Source organism: Nannobrachium achirus (assembly GCF_963921795.1).
Source record: "Nannobrachium achirus genome assembly, chromosome: 16".
Classification (NCBI taxonomy): Eukaryota; Metazoa; Chordata; class Actinopteri; order Myctophiformes; family Myctophidae; genus Nannobrachium; species Nannobrachium achirus.
In genome coordinates this window covers 44,362,590-44,374,190 of record NC_137823.1, presented here as the reverse complement: position 1 = coordinate 44,374,190, position 11,601 = coordinate 44,362,590, and the positions used below count along the sequence as shown (strand labels likewise).

The 11,601-nt window shown below is 40.9% G+C and overlaps 1 protein-coding gene across 1 annotated transcript; it reads right to left on the bottom strand.

Moving 5' to 3' along the window:
- Positions 1–23: 23 nt before the first annotated feature.
- On the bottom strand, positions 24–10,581 carry armt1 (acidic residue methyltransferase 1). The gene is made up of 5 exons (XM_080744321.1): positions 10,495–10,581; positions 10,087–10,192; positions 6,764–7,005; positions 5,786–5,951; positions 24–4,314 (listed from the first exon to the last, which is right to left on the bottom strand). The coding sequence occupies exons 1-5, from the start codon at positions 10,557–10,559 to the stop codon at positions 3,532–3,534; spliced, it is 1,362 nt and encodes a 453-aa protein (XP_080600447.1). The 5' UTR covers positions 10,560–10,581; the 3' UTR covers positions 24–3,531.
- Between the last annotated feature and the right edge of the window lie 1,020 nt (positions 10,582–11,601).

Genomic DNA, 11,601 nt, shown 5'->3' with positions numbered 1-11,601 from the left:
TTCTATCAAAAAAGATGGCATTTAATACAAATTGACCTGAAGTAAAGAATATGTGAAGAATACATTCCTAGCATTCGGTGCACACATGCAAGTCAAAACCTTAATGTGAAATACAGTATATCAGTCAGTCAATCATTTATCAGTGATGGACACATATCGAATAGAACACCACATAAACAGAGTGGAAAAACAAGAGTTTGTAAGTATGGTTTTAATGCAACGCATGGTCATGTTGACAGGACAAAAGTTCCAAGTAAGTGGTTTTCAGGAACTCCTGCACGTTTTGAGGCTATAAGTCAAGGTCAAATGTAGACCTTGCGAGATGAACCACAAAAATAAAATAGAGAGAGCAAGGAAGTACTACATCCACATTGTTTTCAATCAAAAGTGCATTGTCTCATCTATCAACTAAGGCTAATAGAGGTGTGTGGACATGTTTTTAAACATCGACCAATTAATTAATTATGTCAATTGTTTTAATGTCGTTTTTGTTCAATAAATAGCTCTATATTCAGAGTAAATCATTGCCACAGAGCTTTTCTTCAGTAACAGGACTCAGCTGCCTTTACAGCTCTTTAGTAAACATAAAATGCATTTCCACAAGGGGATGCCAATTTTATCCAATCAGGAGAGAGAACTCATACAGGATGCAGGACACACAAATGTAAATGGAAGTGATGACACAAAGAAATGAGCAGGCAAAAATGAAACGGTAACACCGTCAAATTGAAGCTGATAAATGGATACTCTCCCGTGATTGGATCAAATTGGCAACCCACCTGAAAATGTTTTTCTGTTAGAGCTGGAGACAAACACGCTTTATAGCAATGATTACCGTCAGAATATGGAGCTTTAGCTTTTTCTCACACACGCACACACACACACACTTTGTTTCAACCCAAACATATCATGTTACCTTTCATTTAAATACCTCCCCGACGAGCATCACAAGAGAAATGAAATAGCTTGTGACCGTAATTGGAATCCTCCAGATTTCACTGTGTGAAAAGCATGCTTTAAATATGCTCCATTTGTGAACAAGACATTACTGAAATTGTGCAGCATAATAAGCAACCAATCAACTGCCAAGCCAGAGGGAAAATGAACACTTTGCACGGAGACTTCTTTCCCCCATAATGATTGCTACGTCTCTTCAGTAAACAACACAATTTCAGTCATGTCATGTCATGCACAAAAATAGTAACCTTATACTGACACAACTATTTTAATTTATTTCTTACATTTTCCCATGCTAAACTATTGACACGCTGATGATAACTCAACCAAATCATTTAAATGGGTCAAGTATAATTACGTTTAATTTAGTCATTTTCTTAATGGAACCATGTCATTCTACTCCACTCACCATATATTATAGGCCTACTCTTTATTGAAAAGATTGCTATGGAGAGAAATGAAGACCAATCATTTTAACTCTATATTAAATTAAACCTATTTCTGGAAAAATATAATCTACTCTTGTACCACTGAGAAGAATTCTGTTTATTATCACCACTGAGGCACTAGTGCTGATGATATAACATATTGGATACTGAGATCCATCCATCTACAGACCTGCCAACCCTCGCAAATTTTTTTGAGTACTCATGCAGCGCCCGCGTTGCAATTTTTGTTGTTTTCCCGCACAAAACAGCGTATATTTTGGGGGGTTCCATGCACCTTTTTGGGTGGGACCTTTACAGTTATGTTAACAAAATTTCACACCAGAAATGTAGCACATTGCATGTCTTGACTTACACTAATAGGAGGAGGCAAGATGTTAGAACAACCTTTTAAATAAAAATGCCATTTGGTCAGGAGAAAAAGTAGGCTAGTATTACCAGGCAATACAGTAATGTTGCTTTGGCAATATTGTTGACAAATCTTTAATAAAATATACTAACTGCACTTGCTCAGAGTTAGTTAACAATAGACTAGCAAAACAGTCTCACCAGTGACTTAATGAATGAACATACATCAACATAATCATGTTATTCAAATAGCAAAATAGCTTTACATTGTCAGGTAGGCTATTTACCTTTAAATATTTACCTGTGTCTTTGTTAAACATTGTTCATTGAGCAGCCTAAATAAAACCACCTTTCTGTGCATGATTTGCATTAAGTTGAAAGTATTCAACTCATGTAGGTTTCTATTTCATCCATTAATTGATATATAGGCCTACATTGTGTATAGATCACATACAGCCTAGTCTGTATATTCATTCATAATATAGGCTGTAGGCTACTCATTGTTGATACTGATAGACCATTAATGTCATTCATATATTCACAGGTGATAAATGTGTTCACTGTTAATGTTTTTGACAATACACATAGGCCTAATTCATTCATTCATTCATACTCGATGGGTCACACGTTTTGACATTTTCCGACTGGTTGCTCGCTGCAAAACCGTCGTATGACAAAGTATAACTCCAGGCGGACCGGAGCAGCTCGTTGTTTCGTTTCACCAGCGTCGCCAGATAGGGTTAGGTTAGGCATAGTACAAGATTTCACCAATTCTCACCATCGTGGCTGCTATGACATGTGAATTCACCTCAGAGGAGGGTTTTAAAAGTTTATTACCCGTTAGACTCGTTGGCAGCACTACAGGGCGAACAGTCGCTGTGCATCGACTCGCGCAACACCACGGCCCTTCTCCGTATCATCTTCTTTATACATTAATCTGATTAATATCGCCGTTATGTATCCGATCGATAACTCGTCTGCGTCGCTGTGAGATGCGTGCATGCTGAACTAAACCAAAACCTTCTTCTATAACTCTATTACCAAAACAAACAGTCCGCCAATCATTCTTCTTCTGTCGATAAAACGAGCATCACTTCCGTTCTAGTGCTCCCCAGCGCCATGCGCCCCATTCACACACCATTCATGTGGTGCCTGGGAGGAACTACACGGCATGGAGCAAAAATGTTTGCCTCACTTTACCATCACCCGATAATGCGTAGCCGTTAGAGGAGTTTGCGTACCTGCGTACAGAGACTAAAAATGCGTGCTTACTACGCAAAATGCGTATGGGTTGGCAGGTCTGCATCTATTGGGATACATATTGTAGGTCTGGGTTGCTATCGTTTATAAAACAGACAAACTCTGTAAAACGTTTTAAGACATACAGAACTGAATGGAATTGTATGCATAATAAGCCATTTCCTGCCCACACAAGCAGAAATATGTAAACATTACAATTCAATATATAGTGCATTACATTTAAAAGTGATGTTTTTTTTCTCTGTATAAAATGCCACTGTAAGGAATATTCCATTGTTCAAGTCCTGTCGGTCTCAAGGTGATGAGATTGTATGTGAGATGTATGATGGGAAAATCATTAGTGAACCTGGATGGCACTGCACAAAAAACATTACATATATTTCTAGTCCTGCCGAGGCAAGAACCATATCTTCATAACCATCGCATCTTATGGCTTACAGACTAACTGCTCTCTGTCATTGGTTATGCTGCTCAGTGTAACTTGAATGCCTGCTTCTCCAGTGCCTTCCTATGACCAGCCTTATTGTTCTCTGTGCGGGCTGTAGAACTGAATCACTGCATACTTGCCACTGGTCATCCAGTCTGGATCTTGGGAGCTTAGCTTCTCCCCTTGACCTGGCTGCAGACCAACCTGTATGTTGGCCTTCAGAGTCCTCAGGCTACACAGCGGGGCAGGCCCGAAACCCCTCAGCGCAGTCTCAAAGGCCACCACGTGGTCCCAATCGCGGTCCCCCGCCAACTTCCTGTAGTTGAGGTCTCCTTTGAACAGTATCAGGTCTGCTCCCTGCAGTGTGGCGTAAAGGTCGGGCGCGTCGGCCGCCATGTCGCAGAACTCGTGGGGCTGTGTCCAGAACGGATGGTCGTGATAGGACCAGACACCCTCGCGCACATAGCTTTGCCACTGGACACCCGATTTGGACATCCACTTGTGATTGGCTGCCATGGTCTGCCGGATGGTCCACTGGAAGTCAGTGGCTGTGACATCGGAGACAAACCAGGGGATGGATTTGCCATGAAAGTGGACCTCGCGGGCGAGACCAGCAGAGACCAGGAAGTCTGCTAGGATCAGATCAGTGACCAGCTCGAACCCAGCGTTGTCTAGGACAATGTCTATCCTGCCTGGGGTAGATGTACTAGACTCTCCTGGCCTCTTAGCAGATGTAAGTGCTGACCATACCTTGTTGGAGTCATCTACCAGGATGAAGGGTTGGAGGTTAGAAAGGGAGTCAATGGGGCTTGCCTTCTGAGAGTTCTCTTGCCCAGCAGAGATAGACAGGTCACACTTGTTTCCCCACAGACACACCTGGAAGGAGAAATGGGCTTTACTGTGACATTCCATTCTAGTGTACCATTTAGTGGAACTAAGGACACACAGTCAGTCCATGTTTCGAAACAACCCATAGGCTTTCTTGGGTTTGAAATCCTCTTAGCAGACCTAAGAGACATGCGACAAATTTTGGCCATCTGACCATTGATGTATATCGGACCAGTTACCCATACAGTATATGGAGATCCATGTACTGTATATAGTACATCCCTTTTATGCCCATATACATGGAGATCCCTGTCTGAACCAGCCGCACAGATATGGGCTGTCTTCCTCCATATATGGGCATTCCTATATGAAGTCCTGTTAGATATGGGCTTAATATTTATGACATCAGGGATCTCCATATATGGGCATAAAAAGGATTCTGTTAGAGTGGTTCCCATGACAACATATCACACCATACAATATATTTTATGCCCATACATGGAGATCCCTATCTGAACCAGCCACACAGATATGGGCCTTGTATTGGCCATCTGGCCAGTAATATATATATGTCACGGTTAGATAGAGAAACGGTTGGATAGAGAAACGGAGCGCTCGTTGTGCGTCGCGGGGCGGAACAAGCGGTCGCTTTGCGCCACAACAACGTCGCGTCGGCAGGAATGATAGCGCGCACCCCACGGAGGTTAGGGTTAGGGTTAGGGTTAGGCATAGTTTTACTGAGGTTAGGGTTAGGGTTAGGTTAGAGTAAGGCATAGTAAGCTAATGGGCCACTGCCGAGCTAGGCTAGTAAATAAACGAAAGAGAGTCGCAAACGAGTGACGTCAGCCCCTCACTAGTGAACGGCTGTTGCCGCCATCTGGTGGTGATTGGTGTGTGGTGAACGACAAAACAAGTGCTCTTACCATGATCTCACTGAGTTACCCAAACTGACTGTAACATATATATATCGATGACATCAGGGATCTTCATATATGGGCATAAAAGGGATTCTGGGGAATACCCATAAATGGACTTTTACATAGGTGATGTCACCTGTGATATCACATGTGATGTCACAGTGATGTGTCAAGGGAACCAACCCATAGACTGTAAAAATGTGTACACACACGGAGACAAGCTGTGACATTTCTCATGGTAAACTGCAACCTTCAGTCGCAATAAGACTGTCATCAAAAATCTGTTAAATATGAAGTTTAACTTATAACAATTATCTAAATTAAATGTATAATTTGTGTTGAAAAACAGGATTTCTAACACAGGGATTAAAGCTAAAACAAAAGTAACTGATATTTTTGTTAGGCATGTGATTTGTGAAAGAGTTAAAGGAGTCCTCCACACTAGTGCTGTTTCCTAACAAATAAGCACAATATGTAGAATTATGATGTAGCCAGCGAGTTGAAGAAATGTAGATTGAGATTTTACCATTGCTTTTACCGTGCTTCTGAACATCAATTACAATGTAAGAAATACATGTCTAGAACACCAGTCTTGTTTTCACCTGTAACAGTTTGTAGAACCACTCCATCAGCTGTGTCTCCGAGAGTACTTCCATGTTACTGTAGAAGCCTTGCAGATATGTACACACACCCATCACCGCCTGCTGAGACTCAAAGAAACTCTGAGTCTTTTGTTCATTGAACACATCAAAGTCACTGATGGGTGGACTGTAAAGAAAGGAGAGAAATAAAAACTAATTATGTCTGAACATCATCAATTTCAGTAGGTCTACCTGAAAACATTCTGGATAATTTACATTCCTTGTTTTTATGGGGTCCGCTCATTGTTCCGCCAGTTTGAGTAGCGTCGGCAGGTTAGTTACTCGTCACGGTTACTGAGGTTAGGTTTAGGGTTAGGGTTAGGGTCTGCATACTGGCCCGTCTGCATATTACTGCGGACCCGTTTTTATTTGGGATAAATTACATATGCCATTATCTCTGGTCTGTACTTAAATGTGATAAAAGCCTGATGAGCTACTGTATATGCTACAAACAGACCACAAAGCTGGAGACTACTGTAGATCACATCCATGTGCCTAATGGGAATCCTATGAATTCAATAAACCAAGTGTCAAAGTCAGCATATTAAAGGACAACTTTAGTTTTTTACAACAAGGGTTCATATTTTAGATTGTAATTAAAGAATATAAAAGATGAGTATTAAAATCATTTCATTTACTTCTTTCTATTGTTTTAGAGATTCTTATTTCAGTGGTTGGGGGCATGCGTACAAGTGGCTAAATATGTCATTTTACACAGAATAAGCCTATTCCCAAGATAGTAGTGTTACTGTAAATAGCAATAAAGAAACTGATGGCTTATTGTGTCTAAAAATACATATTTAGCCACTTGTACGCATGCGTGGATGTATACTGTATGCTGGATGTATGTGAAAGATTCCCTCCACGACAATAAATAATCTACCTGTTTATTTTAATCCAAGATAAATGTAAAGTTAATGTCATTATTGTCATCCTCACTTGAGCCAAAGGGCCTCCTGTATTCTGCGGTACATATAGCACTCCACGTAGAGCCAAGGAGACTTAAACCAGCTGACCGAGTCCGGTTCCCCTTGTAAAACCTGATGTCTCTGCAAGTAGAGGTTCCATGAGTCTGTGTCTTTCAGACCATCCGACAAGGGCAGGACTGTCTTGTCGGTTTGCAGTTCATTCCTTAGCTTTGACAGCAGACCAATCGTCGCCTTCTCTGCCTGGACACCCTCCTGTGGGAAATGTATGTTTCAAATGAAATACGGCTTTTCTGCGGATGCCAACCGGGTTTAAGTAGCATGGGCGGTCACAGGAGGAATGTGCACCAAGGAAGAGTGGGCACCTCAATGTTAGATTGTTAAAAATTAAAATATTTGGAAAATGTTCTTAAGTAATGTTTAGTATACGTGATTAGAACATGTTTGAAAAATGTACAAGGCCTAATATACAAATAATATATATAATATAATCTACAAATGCTACAAAACCAGTATAAGCCGTCATTTTAAACATTATAGTCAGGGACCCAGTCCCTGATAATGGGAGAGGACTTGTGATGTTCTGCCGTACTTTTTATTTCTGTTTTATCTATTAGTTTGGTCATTAAGGTCCACAGAATGAGAGGCCTGCTCTGCCGGAAACATCGCGAAAAAAAGTTATGGCCATTTGTATATTTACTGTCCCATCGACTTCACTATACAGGAAAAGAATACAAAAAATAAATGTGCTTTAAGTAGCTTGTGAGGGGTCAAACTAGATGTGAGGGGTCAAACTAGGGGTGCTTGCTTCATGATTCTGAATCCATTGCAAGCATTTGTTTTGCATGAAAAACATTCCTTGGACTTTTCACAGTTTTGGGGGACCGATATTTTGCCCTAGGAATGTTTTTCATGCGAAACAAATGCTTGCAATGGATTCAGAATCATGAAGAACCCCTAGTTTGACCCCTCACATGCTCACCCTAACCCTTTTTTAATATTTTTCTGTTCCTGTATAAGTCGATGGGACAGTGAATATACAAATGGCCATAACTTTTCTTCGCGATGTTTCCGGCAGAGCAGGCCTGTCATTCTGTGGACCTTAACTCATTCGTAGTTTACGGCCGTAAAGCCCGTTAATTTCTCTATGTCTTTCACTTAGGGTTGTTCGATATGGCCAAAAAATAAAATCTCGATTATTTTCTCTGAAATCCCGATTTTCGATTTCGATTTGTTTCAACTATTTTGTTTTCATTTAAAAAATGCAAGGAAATGATTTTTTTTTCCATTATTGTTTCATTTTTTGTTTTTTTTTATATAGCCAAATAGCAAAATGCAATAAAACAATAAGGGTATTAATAATAATAACTTTAGTTGTGCAACAATCACATACAACTTTGCGTCCTTAGTGTTTCATTATCAATAGTGAGTGACAAAACAGCCAAAACAAGCCAGCTCTTGGAGGCTGGTGAGGCATTTTGGTAGGCATTTCGCCTACCAAAATGTAATTCCTGGCTACGCCCCTGCCCTGCACCACTCATGCACGGAGATGTTGACTGATTGTAAACGGAGGCGAAGCGCTTCGCTTCCCGACGCAAAATTAACACAGTGACAGGGACAGTAGGAGTAGACTACAGTCAGTAGGTGGGTAACACAGAATTAATAAGCTTCTTTCAAACTACAACAAGTAAGTAAGTTTACCAGCTCAGCAGCGTTTTGTTCTGTTTGCTGCTTGAACCATCGCGAGTGAGCGCAGTGCGGTGGTGAACTCTGCTCAGTCTGACGTGCGCTAAACGCGCATCAAAGAAATTACACATCAGATAGAAAGTAGTATTAATTTGGTGTCGGACCTTGTCGTCCTGCTTTAGGAGGACGGGGCTGTGTACTTTTTGCGCGTGCAAGGCTCCAATGAGTAAGAATTTCCCTAATTAAAGTGAAAATCGATTTTACGATTTCCATTTTTTTAAATCGTCCAAAGGAAAAAAACCGGGTTACGATTAAAAATCGATTAATCGAACAACCCTACTTTCACTGCCGGCTTCTCCGAGTCCTACCTGTTAACGTGGGCGCTCGTCCAGTTCCCATCGTGCGTGATCGGACACTGCTCGTGTGTTCGCGTATTCCATCAGCTTCTCAAATCTGTTGAAACTTTTTCAATTGATCAATAAGTTCTCCATCTGTAAGCCACGGAGCTCAGACAGTAAGCTGGGCCAAAATAGAGGACGGACTTCCGCTTCCGGTTCAGGGACTCCAATGTTAAAGGTGTCCGCTCAATAATGTGTCCGTGTAGAAACCGATCACGGAACATTAGTTCCGGCCTATTTTAGTTGCGCTTCGATAAAAAAAATGTTTTTTAATTAATTTTTATTACATTTACGGGTTCTACGGGCATGGCAGAGAAGGGGTACAAAGGGGTATTTTGATGGCAGAGTTTGTGTTAATGACCAAACTAATAGATAAAACAGAAATAAAAAGTACGGCAAGACATCACAGGTATCACCCCTATTCCTTGAGCTTTTGGGCTTGTGGGTCCCTGACTATTATAACAATATAGTCCAGTAAAAATAAAGCTGAGGTTGGAAAAAATTGTGTTATTTAGTTTCTCAACTGATTCTGACAGGAAATTAGGTCTACTAGCCAGGATAAAAAATCTACCATAATCTGCTCACTGCAAATACCCACAGTGGCCAAATCAAGTTGGCAAGCATTTGTTTTGCACAAAAAAACATTCATTGGCCCCAGAAAATGCCCACAAAACTGATGAAAAGTGATGACTCATCACTTTTCATCACTAAACCATCATTTTCTGGGGCCATTTTTAGCCCAAGGAATGTTTATTGTGCAAAACAAATGCTTGCAATGGATTCAGCATCATGACAAACCCTAGTTAGACCCCTCACATCCTACTTAAAGCAGATTTCTTTCTGGGTATTTTCCTCCTGTATAGAAAGTCGATGGGAGCCCAACTTGATTTGGCCACTGTGGGTATTTGCAGTGAGCAGATTATGGTAGATTTTTTATCCTGGCTAGTAGACCTAATTTCCTGTCAGAATCAGTTGAGAAACTAAATAACACCATTTTTTCCAACCCGAGTGGACCTTTTTCCTAGAATCACTAGACTAATAGGTTGATGGGTAGGTCTGACGTATAATGATGTACCCATAGTTATAATAAGAAGGGATGTACCATGGCATGCATGTTCAAATCATGTACAGTAGTCTATACTTCCTCTTCCTTGGTGCCCAGTTTGCCCACTGCCCACTCTTCCTAATTTATGCATGAATTGTGTGCCAAATGTGTAGACCCACCCACGTCCCAGTCCTCCATATCCCTTACCTCTCCATACTCTTCAAAAAACTTGTTTTTGTTGCGATGGATGGTGTCTATAACTTTGGTCAAGATGGTCGGCAATCTGTCTCTCACAGTCAAGTAAGCAAATGACCTGTGAAGACATAGGAGCCACATTGACAGCCCTGAGTATATCAAACTTAAACCGGGCACATGATTAGCAATGACTGTTATCATCAGGTCGCTTTATAAGAAATAGCTTGCCAACATAATGATCAGAAACTGTAATTCTCCGCAGGCCGATTGATTCATAACACTGCTAGCAAGTAAGCTAATGCTACTTCTGCTCTAGCTGTCAAATAAGCCTCCCCGCAGTCCCCGGTACACTAGCGTTGTTAACGGCAATGTGAGAAATAATTGTTATGAAAAGCTTTATATTAAATCAACTGTCTTTACCCAACCACTTTAGCAGACAGAGAAGGAGGAACTCCCAGCACAGCTTGATCAGTCGCCATCATCATTGCACAACTGACAGGTGGACACAACATTCAAGTTAAAACTTTATTCAATTCCTACACAGAGCAGAAGTTCACGCACGTCTGCAGGAAATGCATGAGTTGTGATATTTTCTAAGATCAGCTACAAATATATACATAGGCTATATATAACTTATGGTTAAATATAATAAGCAGGCCTACGCTGTGCATGTATTTGTTTTTATTTCTAGTCTAGTTGTTTCCAGGCGAGGTTAGTTGTTTCCTGTTAACTACGAATGCATGTATAAGCCTTAGCCAACACTCCCATCTAGCGGTAGTTGGTTAGAATGCAAACTGCAATTGCATACAGCCTACTGTGACTGGTGCCTCCTAATTTGACATGCTGCAAGCTGCATTATCGAGATTAATGTTATAACCATGTTATAACCTCATAAGGATTCTTTATCTTATATAACCATGAGTCATGAAAACTGCAAAACACTCCACTGTAATTCATCTATTGACTCACTGTTAAAAAAAATCCAATCCAAATCCGCTGTTTGCCTAATAGATGCCAAATTTGGAGGTAGCCCTTCTGTCAGCATCCCTGGGCATCCTTTGGTGTCGAGGGCAATGGTTGTCATGGAGATGGTAGGCAGTCTTTCAGGAAACTGCACAACGCCAACCCTAAAGGCCTTTGGCGGGAATAGGAGGAGGGGTTGGGTACAGGGTACATTTGTTGTTGAAAGAATTTGAAGTACATTTCTGTGACTTGGTTTGGTGTGTGTGTTCACCACATCTGTATAGCTTTTATTATTACAAACTAAGCCCCAGCCTTTATTCCCATGAGCTGTTTTCATGCACTTCAATCCAATTCACTTCATTAGTTATAAGGGGGAAAACCCCTGAACGTGGAACGGTCTATTTTGAGTGAAGTTGCTATGCACAGACTGTGTTCTGTGATCTACCCCTCGCATGTTTACAGCCCACTCCTCTCTCTCATGTTGGGAAAAGGAATGGGGCATTCTGAGGAGTTCTTTCAATTCTCTCTTTAAAGAACATGGCAAATTGATTTGATACACTTACA

Excerpts from the sequence above, each read along its gene's own strand:
- armt1 (XM_080744321.1), bottom strand. The coding sequence starts at position 10,559 with ATGATGATGGCGACTGATCAAGCTGTGCTGGGAGTTCCTCCTTCTCTG. Across the intron at positions 5,952-6,763 it reads CAGGAGGCCCTTTGGCTCAA|TCCACCCATCAGTGACTTTG; the intron begins GTGAGGATGACA and ends CTTTCTTTACAG. Across the intron at positions 4,315-5,785 it reads GGTTCTACAAACTGTTACAG|GTGTGTCTGTGGGGAAACAA; the intron begins GTGAAAACAAGA and ends TTCTCCTTCCAG.